This window comes from Somniosus microcephalus, chromosome 5, assembly GCF_052327205.1.
Source record: "Somniosus microcephalus isolate GS21.2 chromosome 5, FLI_Smic_1.0, whole genome shotgun sequence".
Classification (NCBI taxonomy): domain Eukaryota; kingdom Metazoa; phylum Chordata; class Chondrichthyes; order Squaliformes; family Somniosidae; genus Somniosus; species Somniosus microcephalus.
Genome location: NC_140991.1, coordinates 236,072,010 through 236,087,677, shown reverse-complemented (window position 1 = coordinate 236,087,677; position 15,668 = coordinate 236,072,010). Strand labels below are relative to the sequence as shown.

General features: G+C 42.7%; 1 protein-coding gene across 12 annotated transcripts in view; it reads left to right on the top strand.

Moving 5' to 3' along the window:
* The window catches only part of LOC147117609 (lysophosphatidylcholine acyltransferase 1-like), a 309,307-nt gene that overhangs the window by 243,593 nt on the left and 50,046 nt on the right, over nucleotides 1-15,668 (top strand). For all 12 annotated transcript variants that reach the window (XM_085988725.1, XM_085988726.1, XM_085988727.1 and 9 more), the window contains 2 exons: nucleotides 898-980; nucleotides 2,365-2,490. In XM_085988725.1, coding sequence (XP_085844851.1) covers nucleotides 898-980; nucleotides 2,365-2,490 — 209 coding nt within the window. The remainder of the gene's footprint in view (nucleotides 1-897; nucleotides 981-2,364; nucleotides 2,491-15,668) is intronic.

Below are 15,668 nucleotides of genomic sequence, written 5' to 3'. Positions count from 1 at the left end.
CAAGTTTTTTGCGCCAGAGAAGGGCCTGTGCCGATTCTGAGGCCTACAAGGCGCTGAGTGTGGAAGCTGAGGCTGACTGACCGACCCACCCCTTTAAGAGCCGGCCGGCGCCTGGAAGTCTCGTGGTTATCGGTAATTGAGAGCACCTGTGCTGCGCCCGTCCGCGCCGATATTGGGTTGCGCCGGAAGTTTTGCGCCTTAGGAGGCCCGTGCAACGTCTGAATTCGCGCCTCAATCACCTTTGGGGGCAGTGCAACCCAATATCGCGCCAGGCGGCGATAAGTTGCATCTGGTTATAAACTTTGCGCAGCGCCAGTTCTAACGCCTCAAGCGGGGCTATACCCAATTTCTAGGCCATCATCTGTTACAAATAGCTGTTAGAGGGCACATACACCGCACTCAGTAAAACTGAATCTTAAAATACTTTTTTACATTGCAAATGTTCCTGTATGGCCTAGGAATATGATCAGATTTTTTTTTTTAAACTGATCTAATTTCTTAGTAATTTATCACAAAATGCATACGGTGGGATTTTTTATGTCCAGTTTAGTAGTCAGGCTTGTGGAATTCCTTCATTTTATTTGCAGGTTCCTCCGCACGAATGGATAGTTTTATCACAATACACAATGTCTAATGGGACTTTGGGAGGAACACTTTGGAGCTCAGACAAATAAATTTGGCGACTGATCTGATCATTTATCCTAAAATGCTTGATAATGTCAAAAACAAATAGTTTGAGTTAAAAGATTTAGTAAATTGCATATATATTACAGAGGATCTTGTTTTATTAAAGAATATTGCACCATTGTGTAAATAGTTATTTGAATAATACTTAGTTGTCAGAGTTAACAGTTTTGGCCTTTTCAGAACTATATTTTTGTTTTCTAATTCAAACAGTTTCTGCCAGTTTATATGCCTTCTGAGGAGGAAAGGAAAAACCCCATTTTATATGCAAACAATGTTAGAAAGGTAATGGCAAAGTAAGTATATTAGCACTTATTAAATGTAAAACTCAAACTATGATTAGACAGTGCAAGTGCTCCAAAAAATGTTCAATAGCCAGTCAGCAAGGTGACTTTATTTCTTGCTGTTTTTTGTGATGGCTGAGAGGACTTCTTATAGTGCCTTTGGACACACTTGAGCTACATCATCTATAATTCTTTATCTTCATTGATATTGTGGGGCATTTTGGGGTGTTGGAAAAATTGCTGGGTTTTTTTCCAGTCTCTCACTCCTGAGTGATTCTGATATCTTAATGGTGAATTGAGGGCAGTTTTAGGCTGTGGACCCAGCGCCACTGGATAAAGACTGCCAAACTCATTTCATACATGGGAAAAATAAATATTTAATCCCCCATTCTGGGCTGGATTTGATGCAGAAGAACAGCGCCAACCAATCTGCTGAGCTTGTAGCCTTATGATCCCAATTTTTTTTTTAAAAACTTGAGTGAAAAATCATCATTTAATATTTTTATTTACTAATATATCTTACACTCCGGAAGTCATATTCTTACAAATACTTAGTCTTAAAATGCTATGCGTTTCTGGCATGCAACCTAAAACGGACAATTAAAACTCTGACCTGAGTCAATATTTACTTTGCGGCCTTAAAGGAATATAGCTCCACCTAGGTAGAATAATATGCTATATTAATGGTATAAAACACCTGCACATAACACAATGCATTATCTGACCTGAGATCCACTAAAAAATAGAACACTAATTACGATATATACACACAGGGTGTGTAGTTTGACATATAAATATGATGAGTGAAAACCCATTTTATCACTTGTATACAGTTCCACTTAAAGACTCACTGAATTTTTATAATGGTCTGGTTCAAACCAATGGCGGTAGCATGAATTCATGATCTTAGTCATTACTTCCTTTTGTTGTGTTACATTGTCATCAATGCAAACTTTTGTTCTAATGATCTGCTGTGTGAGAGCAGCCGGGGCCCACTCTCCCTGTGAGGGAGTGTTCAACCTCCACTAAACATGGCCAAAATCAAGAACATGGCAACATCAATCTACTTTCCTCGTGTTGTCGTGTATTAGATGTCTACTGTGCTGGTCCACGAGCTGCTTAAAACGTTCCGTGTATATTTTTTAATGCTTTTTCATATCATTTTTGATGTGGTTTATGTTGCTGTATTTCTTAATGGGAGGGATTGGGCAACAGTTCTCCATTGTGTTTATTACTTAACTTATAAATGTGAATCATTGTAGTTCGTTACTTTGTGCACAAACAAAATGTTCAGAGGAATATTCCTATCAAACTGCCCCTTCTTTACTCAAGCCTAGTGCATGGTAATATGCAATAACTTTCTTCCTACTTTTATTTTTGAAACTGTTCCTGGTAGAGCTCTTGGTGTTCCTGTGACTGACTACACATTTGAAGATTGTCAGCTTGTAATGTCTGACAGCCAGCTGAAGCTTCCTGTGGATACCTGTCTACTAGAATTTGCAAAGCTTGTCAGAAAACTCAAGTGAGTTCTGTTTTACTTTTTTTTAATATAGCTACTCTAAAAGCAGGAAAACGTTTTTGGGAAAATACATTTTTTTGCTGTCAAATTTCAGTCTTGTTGCCTATCTTGAGTTAGTTGTAATGGTCTATCTCTTGGTTGTTTAACACTTGACATGTTTTGGTCCATTCATGTGGAATGTGTTTTTAAACTTACTGACAAACGTTCAACTAATATTTTGGGCAAGATGTAGTAAGCTTGGGATCCTATTTTTCAAAAGGTTTGGCGAGGAGAGGGGGATGAAATTCTGCCCAAGTTTCTGCGCAAGCTCATAGCATAAACCTGAATGTAACATTTCTGATGAATCAGCGAATCAAGTAGCATAAGGAGTAGTAGAGTGGAATTGCGGGAAATGAGCCATTCTTCAACTTTTTAAAATAATTGATTTCTGCAGCCACAGAGCATACCTGTGGCTTCAATTGACTGCTGGTCTTCAATTAACTAATTGATCTGCAGCAGCAGCAGGCAGACCTTTGGCTCCAATTGACTGCTGGTCATTGGTTTTCAATTAACGAATTGATATTTCTGTAGCAACAGACCTGTGGCTTCAAGTGATTAACGCTGGATTCTTGTGACCATGGGTGCCTGTGCACCTGCGAATTTGAGCGCGATGTGATGAAGCACCCCAAACGAGTGCAATCAGTGGAAACTTACCTTTCCGATCTGGGGACGTAGCCAATTTTGTGGGCGGGAACTGGTTTGGCAGAAGACTTTGTTGAACGGGCTTAAAAGATCGCAGAGACTTGGGCGAAATGTAGGTATGGGCGCAACTGACTTGTGCTTAAAATTCAGCAATCTTTTGCGCTATTTGATTTGATTCCGCCCAGATTAAGCTCTTATCTGAGCAGAAATCATGCGGAAACTCTAGGCCGCAATGCTTAGAAATTGCCTCAACAGTAAACTAGTTAATTTGTGAAAGCTTTACCTTTTTAAAAATTCCATTAACCACATCTCTTGTAGAGAATCTTTCAGGAAAGATGTTTTACAAAATTCAGTAAAGAAATTAAAGATTCAAGTTTTTTTCATTTCAGTAGTGACAAGGTTAATACCCTAAAGCATCTATAAACATAACCTTGGTTTTCAAAGAGTGGAGGCAAGGCGAATGGAGTGTATTTATGTCAAAATGTATCTTGCGCAAAACTTGAGTGCAGTATTGATCCCAACATTATTGCGGCGACACTAGACAGTCCTGCTTTCTTAGGGCAGAGTTGATTCCTGAGTTTGAATGTCTGACTGAAAAACATCCATTCCCAACTAGTTCACATTAAACTTGACTTGTGGAATGTCCGTTTCTGTGGAGGAAATGTATAAATACAATTTCCTTATTTAGATGTGTGAATACTGCATATCGTTTTTGTGAATTACAGTTTGAAGCAAGGCATGTAAACTAAGGTATGCAGATTATTTTGTACAATTAATGCTGATTATTAGCTTCTTGATGCAAAATACATGTCACACCCACTTTAGGAACAGTGGAAGGTGCCGTTTGCAACTTTTTAAAATAGTTATTTATTTAAATTTGTATGTAGGATTTATCAAGCACGTGTCATTGTTTTTGACATTGGAAAAACTGATATTACCTGCACTAAAGATTCTGCGCTGAAAATTAATGTTTGAGAATAACTTTTGCATTTTGGGGCAAAAAGTTGGAAATAATTTCCAAAGGTATTTTAACAGATTTACTTTTCAGTAGTTTAGGCACTTGAAGGGACTGTGAACATCCAGACTTGGTGTTCTCACCCATCTTGTTTAAGCCATACCAATGCAACTTACATTTCCCTGGAGAGAACATTTATGTTTCACAGAAAATGACAGGATTTGCTTTGCCAGTGATCACGAGATGATATTGATAAGGTCATTCATGCCATTTTAGTTAATCCATCAAGAAAGGTCCTATAATTCCTCTATTGTGGCATCCAGTTGTTAAATCATTCCAGGTTTTATGACTCCACTACTCTATCTGGAAGTCCATAACATGTATTTATTACTTTTACAACTTGCACCTATTGCTCCCGATTTATTTTGAGCTCATTTTCCAGATTTTCCCTTGGCATACAGATTACTTTTTCTATACTGTTTACTATTTTTTTATACCTCTAAAATGATCTCTCACCTCCTCAAGGTTGAAAAGCCCAGATTTCACCATACCACTCATACCACTCTCACTGTTATGTGACCATCTAGCTAATATGGCAATATTGGGAAATGAAAACCTCCCACTAAGAATTTGCTCAGCTGTTTGCCGTCAGTAATACCACACCTTAGTTGCTGCTTGAATGTGTTTTAACAGGGTGCTATGGCCTCTTGTGGTTATTGCTGATGTTCTAATACATAGAAAAATATATAATTCTACTTCAGTTAAAATGTTTGCATAGAAAAAAATATATTGAAGAAATTGTATAGCTAGGTAAAAAGGTGCTGAATTCTTATTTGGGAATGAGATAATTTAAATTATCCCATGTTTAAAAATAAAACAAAGCGCGCACCTCATCTCTCCCACTATGGGTGTTGGCACAGTTTTGATAAATTATATGTGGATGAAAAAGGTTTGTTAGCTTTTATTTTGATAGCTAAATCTTTAAACTGTTAACAAGCTTGTGTCTAAAATGCTTTTTTTTTAAAATCTCTTTCCTGCTCATACGAAAGAAAAGAAAGAAGAAAGACAGACTTGCATTTATATAATGCCTTTCACGACCACCTGATGTCCCAAAGTGCTTTACAGCCAATGAAGTACTTTTTGACGTGCAGTCACTATTGTAATGTAGGAAACGTGGCAGCCAATTTGTGCACAGCAAGCTCCCACAAACCGCAATGTGGTAATGACCAGATAATCTTTTTTAATGATGTTGATTGAGGGATAAATATTGGCCAGGACTCCAGGAGAACTCCCCTGCTCCTCTTTGAAATAGCGCCATGGGATTTTTTACGTCCAACTGAGAGCAGACAGGGCCTCGATTTAACGTCTCATCCAAAAGACAGCACTTCCGACGTGCAGCACTCCCTCAGCACGGCACTGGAGTGTCCGCCTAGATTTATTTTTTTTGCTCAATCTCTAGAGTGGGACTTGAACCCACAACCTTCTGACTCAGGCAAGAGTACTACCAACTGAGCCACAGCTGACACTGTATATGATATGCAATGCCACTGAGACTGCAATTGTAAAACCTTAGCCTTGAGACTGCCTTACAGAGAGTAATGGCCTTGCAAGTGGTGCAACAACTCTGCTTTGTGAACTTTGTGTTTCTCTTCAGTTGAACATTTACGCTGCAGCTATCTGATTTAACATTTCATCTTGGGCCAAAAGTTATATTCAGAGCTATAACTTGACAGGTATGTTAACCCACTGATTTTTTTGGCTACAAGAAATACAGCAGTCATCACCAAATCCCCTTGTCTAAAAAGTGTATTGAAATATTTGAAGATGGCTCCAAGGCTGGCAGCTCCCTAGTGAGCTCTTCTCCTTTGCAACTTTATCTATGGCCATCAAATTGTTAGAATTTAGCCTTCCCCTGCCCCCCCCCCCCCCCCAGTCTCCTGTCTTCCACTGCTTAAAATCTGCTGCTGCTAATTGGGTGCATTTTAGCTCAAACTGCAAGTTTAAAGCTGCCTGTGCAGAGCGCACTGCCATTCCTCAACCCAGCTTGTTCTGTGATTTTGCTGTGCTCTTTCCAGTGACTGAAGCTCTGCATATATTTGATTTCCCAGACTACTCTGACATTCGGACTGCGCTGCTCTGCTGGACTACACTGTATGCCTTGGCTGCTGAGACTCTGCTTTGACGCGGTTTAATGTAACCTGTTCCAGCCAACGGTGCCCATCCCCCCCATCTACTGTTACGTGCTGAGCTTAAGGACTGCAATTTGGTGCAGTGCTGGCTTCACCGCTTTACTCTGCTCATGTGTTGGGGCCTGGACAGAAATGTGCCTTCGCCACTGGCCACTTCTCCACTGGCTTCTGGTCTTTACTGTGACCTCCACCTTTGTCGCTGCTTTCCTAAAAGAGATTATCTGGTCATTATCACATTGCTGTTTGTGGGAGCTTGCTGTGCACAAATTGGCTGCCGCATTTCCTACATTCCAAAAGTACTTAATTGGCTGTAAAGCGCTTTGGGACGTCTGGTGGTTGTGAAAGGCGCTACAGAAATGCAAGTCCTTTTTTTCCTAATGAGGAGATGTATTCTCTGCTGAACAGACTCTACTCCACTCCCTGATCTGCTTCTGTGGGGTTGCTTGCTGCTCCTCAGCTGGGAATTTTTCATTCTACACTGAGCTAGATTAAAAACACAATTTCTAAATTTGCGGATGACACCAAATTTTGGGGGGGGGGGGGGGGTGATAGTCAATACTGAGGAGGACGGCAACAAATTACAAGAAGACATTAATAAACTTGCAGAATGGGCCGATAATTGGCAAATGAATTTTAACACAGATAAATGTGAAGTATTAAATTTTGGTTAAAAAAAAAAGGGATGTCACATTACTTGGAAAATAAGAATCTAAATAGTGTAGAAGAGCAATGGGATCTCAGAGTACAAGTACACAAATCAGTAAAAGTAGCAACATAAGTTAATAAGGTCATAAAAAAACAAACCAAGCACCAGGGTTTATTTCTAGAGGGATAGAATTGAAAAGTAGTGAAGTTATGTTAAACCTGTATCGAACCTTGGTTAGACCACACTTAGAGTACTGCGTACAATTCTGGTCGCCATATTCTAAAAAGGATATTGATGCACTAGAGAGGGTGCAGAGAAGATTTATAAGGATGACACCAGAAATGCGAGGATATACCTATCAGGAAAGGATGAACAGGCTGGGTCTCTTCTCTCTTGAAAAGAGAAGGCTGAGGGGTGACCTAATAGAGGTCTTTAAAATTATGAAAGGTTTCGATGGAGTAGACACAGGGAGTGTGTTTCCACTTATGAGGTAGAGCAAAACTAGAGACCATCAATATAAGATGGTCACCAAGAAATCAAATAGGGATTTCAGAAGGAACTTCTTCACCCAGAGAGTGGTGAGAATGTGGAATTCGCTACCACAGGGAGTGGTTGGAGTGAATAGTATAGATGCATTTAAGGGGAGGCTAGATAAGCATATGAGGGAGAAGGGAATAGAGGGTTATGCTGATAGATTTAGATGAGGAAAGACTGGAGGAGGCTCGAGTGGAGCATAACGCCGGCATGGACTGGTTGGGCCGAATGGCCTGTTTCTGTGCTGTATGTAATCTGATCAGTTCCTGCTCGTTCCCATCCTGCTGTGGATTCTGCTCCTTTGCTGCAGGATGATCTCTGCTGCTTTCCACTTGCTTCCCATGGCCACTGTCTCCACTCATCCTCCAGAACTTCTGTGTCACCCTTCATTGGACTGGCTTCTCAAGCTGTTCGTGCTGTTCCTGATCTTGTATGCTGCTCGGTCCCTATGCTGGTCTTTGGACCACCTTCCTCATCTGCACTGATCCCGTGGATTTACCTGTCACTCTCCCTTGGCTTCTCGGACTTCACTGATATTGGTTCTTGGGTTTCACTCACTGCTTCTCACTTCTCTGCTCATATACTGGATGTGCTGAGTGCACTGCAAACAGCCCCCTGAAGTCACTATGCACCTTTGGATCCCTGGCTAAACCTCTGCCAGCTTATGGTCAACTCTCCAGTCTCCCTCGTCCCTCTGTTTCCACTGGATAATTATCAGTAATTCACCCACTGGTACTTTGGCCCTTGAATAGCTCCTGGATTAACACCCTTGCCAAACCTAGACATTGGTTCATCGACACTCTTAAGATGATTCCACCTTGTCTGCAAGTCAACCATTCCACCTTGTCTACAAGTCAACCATGCCTATAAGTCAACCATGCCACCTTTCATTCCTCCGCCCTAAAATTTTGTCCCCCCACTTACCCCCCCCCCCCCCCCCCAATCAAATCCCTAGCTGTCCCATCACTTCTTCTCTGGCTTCCTACTCGCCTGCTGCTGTCCCAGGCTTGAATCCATCTTGTATAAGCCGACAGCTACCCTTTGTGCTTCTCCTCGGCATTCTCCGAAGAGCTCATCGAGGCATTCATTGCTGCCTTCTTAGAAGCAATAACACCAGCTGCCCCATCCCCTCTCGCCGACCGTTTTGCCCAGTGTGACCACTAGGGGATAATTTTGCCAAGTTCCTTCATGTCTCGCTCATGCCACCCATGACTCCCATCTCAAACTCTGCCAACAAATGCATCACTGATTCTCTCTCCATTTTCGTCTAGAATGCCTGTTCACTTGTGAACAAAGCCCTTGTCCTCCACAACCATATTTTGGATGATTGCATTGACGTCATGGCTTAGAGTGAAATTTGGTTTGTGGGTGGCAATTCCTTACTGCTCACTGAAGCTTCCCCACCCGACTATACTTTCCATTGCCTGACTAACCCAAACTGCTGTTGTGGCAGTATGGCTACCAAATCATAACTTGATCTCTTCCCCTCTGCTCCTCTGGTACATTCTCCTTTGAGCACCTCGCCTTGTTCCACCTCTTTCACCTCCTTTAAAATCCTAATTTCTCTACTGCGCTCCCCCCCACCCCCAAAAGCCCACTCCCAAGTTTCTCCGAGATTATGTCTCCTTTCCTCCCTCAGCCTCTGCACAGAGCGGCGACTCACTTTCGACCATTTCAATCTTTATCGCATCTCACCTTGCTCTCTCTCTGACTTCCTGTCCTCCCTAAACATTTCCCTACATATAAACTCTCCTACCCATATTCACAGCTATCTCTCATGACTTCTGTACTTCAATTGACTTGGTCACAAACAAATCTATCTCCGACCACTTTATTGTATCCCTCACCACCCACATCACCCAGACTTGGTTCCAATCCTACTTCTGTGTTCATCCTTGAAAATAAAACTCTTCTGAGTCACTTACAACTGCATATTAAAGCTCCCAATTGTGTAGCTTTTGGCTTTCCATTTGCCACAATACTTCTCCAGCTGTTGATCATCTCAACTTCTCCATCACCACCTTTGATGTTTTGTCTGTGGCATGCAGTTTTGAGCACAATTGATTTAGGCATCCATCGCAAGATCTGGTTTCACCACATCAAGCACTATTTTGCCTGACTCTCCACTACCAAAATTGCTTACTACTCCAGAATCATCCTGGACCAAATAACTCCTGGCTTCTTCACTACCAACCATCTCCTTAAACCCCTCTCCCTTGCCACCTCGCATTCAACAAGTGCGAGGAGCTCATGGACTTCTTTGTGACTAAAATTGATACCAACTGTTCAGCAGTCTGCTGCTTTCCTCCTTTCCCCCCCCCCCCCTTCCCCACCAAGCCAAAGCTCCCCCTATGCAAGCCCTGATCCAACAGCTTTCTCTAGTTTCTCCCCAATCTCCCCTCATGGCCTCGCCAAGCTCATCTTGTCTATGGGATCCATCTCTTTTTTTGATTCCATTGCCACTAAACTTGCTGACCTAATCAATTTCCCTTCCTGGTTCCCATGCTAACAGGAACTGTCCCCCTTCCTTTCAAAGCCCACCTTTGACCCATCTGTCTTTGCAAACTGCTGCACATCTCCAATCTCCATTTACTCTCAAGTCTTTGAATATGTTGCCAGCCAAATCTGTGCCCATCTTTTCCACAATTCTATGTTTGAATCTCTCCAATCATCAACAACAACAATCATGTTTCTACTCCTACCACAGCACTGAAAAGGACCTAATCAAAGTCACAAATGACATCCTCTGTGGTGCATTTTCCCTCCTCGTCACCATTGACCACTCTACTACCTTTGACACAGTTTCCCACACCATCCTCCTCCAACACGTCGCCTCTGTTCTGCAGCTCACTGTAATTGCCCTCGGTTGGTTCTGTTCTTGCCTATCCAATCACAGCCAGAGCATCTCCAGCAAAGGCTTTTCTTCCCACCCCTGGATTGTTACCTCGAGTCCCAAAAGGATCTATTTTTGGCCCCCCTCCCTTTCCACATTCATGGCAACCAAATCATATGAGATGTTGAATGGGAATCAAGTATTGTAGATTGAGCTACATTGTGATATATAAAGAGGGCAATGCTTAACACAAAGGGTATTGAAAATTCTACAGGGTAAATTTTCATCTTCACTACTTGGACAGTAATCTGGAGGAATGGATCACCCATCCACCATAGATTCTGCCTGACCTTTATTCCAAATTGAACGGTTTCTATAACGGGCAGCCTATCTGCTCCATCAGATTACCACCCATGTGGTGAAACTGAACATTTACCCCTATGTGTACACAGAAATTGTAATGGTGTAAGACATTTAAGCTTTCTGACATTCTAAACTATAGAAGTAAAGCTTGAGGTCTGGATTCTTTTATCATCTGATTCCAAAACTGCTGCTAATTCATTCCAATGCAAATTCCTTTATTTTTTAGCTATGTGATGTAGCAAAGTAACAGAAGTGTGGAGGACATGTATTGCTGGAGATTTAACATGTCCAGATTTTCTACTTTTCTTTATGAAACTTGAAGGTTATAATTGTTATTTTGATTAGAACGGCAGCAATTATGTTAATTTAATTTGCGTACATTTTATTAGTTTGATTGTAAAATACTTTTCACTTTGACACCTGTACTGTAATCACTTGCAAAACTGCCATGGCATCACTGTTTACAGTATAATACAGCATGTGTCATTTCTTCTTTGCTTATCTTTACATTGCTGTGAAGTTGGTCAGGGTTGTGGAGTTTGTTTTTTTCCCCCCTAAAAAAGCTGTATTTACTGACTCTGCAATGAGTTGCCATACTGCCCTTTCAACTCTGGGGAATGTTTTAAATCCAGCTCAGACTGATGGAATGAAAGTCTTCTCAGTCTGCTGGCTACATCAAATAAATTTTAGCAGTCTCAACAAAGCTCCTTTATGAGTATGATTTACAACACAATGCTCAGTGAAAAATTCTCATGTAAAGATGTGTTCATCTTGCAAGCAGGCACCAGAAGATTGTTCATTGTCAGTCCCTGTGAGGGCATCGTTATGCATACTTAAAGCATTTAATTGAGGCCATTCGTATTCAGCCCTCTATTTTCGAAGTTTAAGGTGCAAGTCCCACCCAATGCTAAGTCCACCTATTCAAAATGGGTGTTGAAGGTAAGCGGCATCCTTTCATGTAGTGAAGGGAGCTCCTAAAAGTGCATGGACTTTTTATACAATAGCAATTTTACATTAAATTTGGGTTTGCTTTGAAGGCAAATGCAATTGAAGAAAGCGTTTCAGGAAAATCAGCCAGCACCAAAGCCTTACTACTCACACCTTCAATTATGCCATTGATTACTTGCAGGCAGTGGCACATTACCTATCAATGACCAAGAAGAACTGCCTCCTCAGTGTCTAGATCAGCACAGAAGCAGTAGCAAAACTGGCATCTGCTCTAAGGGCGCCTGCAGACAACTTGCACTGCAGGGACTTCACTGCAAACTGTTAGGTTTGTGTCTCCTTTGCGAAGAGGCTAGATTAACTTATGCAATGCTTAGTGAAGCCAGCACTTGCAGCTCCTTTCCCAATGTATAGCAATGTTTCCTACATTACAACAGTGACTACACTTCAAAAGTACTTCATTGGCTGTAAAGTGCTTTGGGACATCCTGAGATTGTGAAAGTTTTTCTTTTCTTTCTTTCAACAGCTTGACTGGCTCCCCATTTCATTACATTGCTGGGTTCCCCAAAATTCAGAGAGTCATTGGCACTCTTGTTGACCTCTGGACTCCTATTCGCAGTGACATGTCCAATCTGAATTGATAGAGGTTCCTCTTCATCAATGTTCAGCTGGTCACTGACCAGGAATACTGCATCCTGTGTAGCAATGGTGATTTCAGTGCTTTAACTTTAAGTAAATCAGTATCGCCCTTATTTGAGGACAGGAAGACCACGGCTACCCTCTTATGCCATGGCTAATGGTGCCCTTGTATCAGGCACAGGGCGTAAGCAGACTACAAATGCGAGGCCTATGTATCTACCACAGTTATTATGGAGTATAACATGGGCATCTTAAAGCAACACTTCAGATGCCCCAACCAGGGGGTGCCTTACACTTTTAAAACATTGGTATTGATACCATTACAAGAATATTCATCAAGGGCACCGGATCAGTCCTTAACCCTTTGTCATAGCTCCTCATCAATGGACCTTCTGGAGTTTACCAGCCATCCATGCCTAGCAGTGAAAATTGCCTAAATTTGGCCTTCCAAAGTATCTTTGGTGGCATAGTGGTTAGCACTGTTGCCTCACAGCACCAGGGACCCGGGTTCAAATCCGGCCTCGGGCGACTGTCTGTGTGGAGTTTGCACATTCTCCCCGTGTTTGCGTGGGTTTCCTCCGGGTGCTCCGGTTTCCTCCCACAGTCCAAAGATGTGCGGGTTAGGTTGATTGGCTATGATAAAATTGACCCTTAGTGTTAGGGGGATTAAATACGTGGGGTTACGGGGATAGGGTGGGATATGTGTTGGTGTAGGGGTTACGGGGATCGGGTGGGATATGTGTCGGTGCAGGCTCGATGGGCCGAAATGGCCTCTATCTGCACTGTGGGGTTTCTGTGATTCTGTGATCTTGCATCAAGCAGTTCTGATTATATTAACATTTACACTATAAAATCCCATTGGCATCCGCACAAGCTACTGAGTGAATTAATTAACCCTTTCTTGCCAATTATCAGTCAAACAACAAAGTCACGAACTACCAATTGTTTATTAACCGTCGAATCATAGTTAGCAGCACTTAAACATTGTGTATGCAAATAATTAGTAGGTAGGGTTAATTGATAAAATAAAGAGGGGCTACAAAGGCAGTTTAGTTCTGTCACAGTAATTCAGTGTCAACTTCTACCTCTAATAATCAGTTGAGGTCAGTGTCTGAAATTGATAAAAATTGGTGCGATTAATTTAAGATTAAACTCCTTAGATAGCTAACAGGTTAACAGTATTTGATAGTCTATGAATAGACTAAAGTCTATATAGGATAGCAAAATACTGCAGATGTTGGAAATCCGAAATAACAACAGAAAATGCTGGAAAAACTCAGCAGGTCAGGCAACATCCGTGGAGAGAAATTTGAGTTGACGTTTCTGGTCGAAAACTTCTTCAAAACTGTAAAGAAAAGAAAATAGATCGAAGGCAGGGCTGCGATCGGACAAAAGAAGTGAAAGAAACAAAAGAAGTAAAAGAGCTAGACGAGATGGTAATAGGCTGAGATCAGATGTAAAGGGCACACATTACACCTAATCTCAGCCTATTACCATCTCGTCTAGCTCTTTTACTACTTTTGTTTCTTTCACTTCTTTTGTCCGATCGCAGCCCTGCCTTTGATCTATTTTCTTTCCAGTTTTGAAAAAGGGTTCGACCCGAAACGTCAACTCAAATTTCTCTCCACGGATGTTGCCTGACCTGCTGAGTTTTTCCAGCATTTTCTGTTGTTATTTAAAGTCTATATACTTGGAGTGAATGATCTATATCAGCCTACTCCTGAGGTCCCCACCATCACAGAAGCCAGTCTTCAGCCAATTTGATTCACTCCACGTGATATCAAGAAACAGCTTAGCGCTATGGACCCCGACAACATCCTGGCATCGTGCTGAAGACTTGTACTCCAGAACTAGCCGCGCCTCTAGCCAAGCTGTTCCAATACAGCTACAACACTGGTATCTATCCGACATGTGGAAAACTGCCCAGGTATGTCCTGTCCACAAAAGCAGGACAAATCCAACCCGGCCAATTACCGCCCCATCAGTCTACCTGGACTACACTTCCTCCCACCCCGCTTCCTGTAAGGACTCTATTCCATTCTCCCAGTTTCTCCGCCTCCGCCGTATCTGCTCCGACGACGCCACCTTCCACACCAGTGCTTCAGACATGTCTTCCTTTTTCCGCAACCGAGGATTCCCCTCTACTGTGGTTGACACTGCCCTCGACCGTGTCAGTTCTATCTCCCGCACTTCTGCCCTCACCCCTGCCCCTCCCTCCCGGAACCACGATAGGGTTCCCCTTGTCCTCATCTTTCACCCCACCAGCCTCCACATTCAACGGATCATCCTCTGGCATTTCCGCTACCTCCAAAGTGATCCCACCACCAAACATATCTTCCCCTCCCCTCCCCTTTCAGCATTCCGCAGGGACCGCTCCCTCCGAGACACCCTAGTCCACTCCTCTATCACCCCAAACAGCCCTTCCTCTTCGCCTGGCACCTTCCCGTGCAAGCGGAGGAGATGTAACACCTGCCCCTATACCTCTCCCCTTCCCGCTGTCCAGGGCCCCAAACTCCCCTTCCAGGTGAAACAGCGATTTACTTGTACTTCTCGCAATCTTAGTATACTGTATTCGCTGCTCACGATGCGGTCTCCTCTACATTGGGGTAACCAAACGCAGATTGGGTGACCGCTTTGTGGAACACCTCTGTTCAGTCCGTAAGGGTGACCCCGAGCTTCCGGTCGCCTGTCATTTTAATTCACCGCTCCATTCCCACTCGGATCTCACCATCCTTGGCCTCTTGTATTGTTCCACGGAAGCTCAACGTAAACTCGAGGAACAGCACCTCATCTTCCGATTAGGCAGTCTGCAGCCTTCCGGACTCATTATCGAGTTCAACAATTTCAGATCATAAGCTCGGCCCCCATTTCATTTTCTCTTGTAATTGTTCCACTCCTTTTTCCCCCCCCCCCCCCCCTTTCCTTTTGTTTCTCTCTCACACCTGGCAGCTATCTTTTGCCCTGCCAGTACACTTTACACCTAATCCCAGCCTATTACCATCTCGTCTAGCTTCTAATCTCTTTTACTTCTTTTGTTTCTTTTATTCTTTTGTCCGATCGCAGCCCTGCCTCCGATCTAGTTTTCTTTTCTTTCCAGTTTTGAAGAAGGGTCCAACCCGAAACGTCAACTCAAATTTCTCTCCACGGATGTTGCCTGACCTGCTGAGTTTTTCCAGCATTTTCTGTTGTTATTTCGGATTTCCAACATCTGCAGTATTTTGCTATCAGTCTACTTTCAATCATTAGCAAAGTGATGGAAGGTGTCATCGACAGTGCTATCAACCAGCACTTACTCAGCAATAACCTGCTCACTGATGCCCAGTTTGGGTTCCGCCAAGACCACTCGGCTCCCGACCTCATTACAGCCTTGGTCCAAACATGGACAAAGGAGCTGAA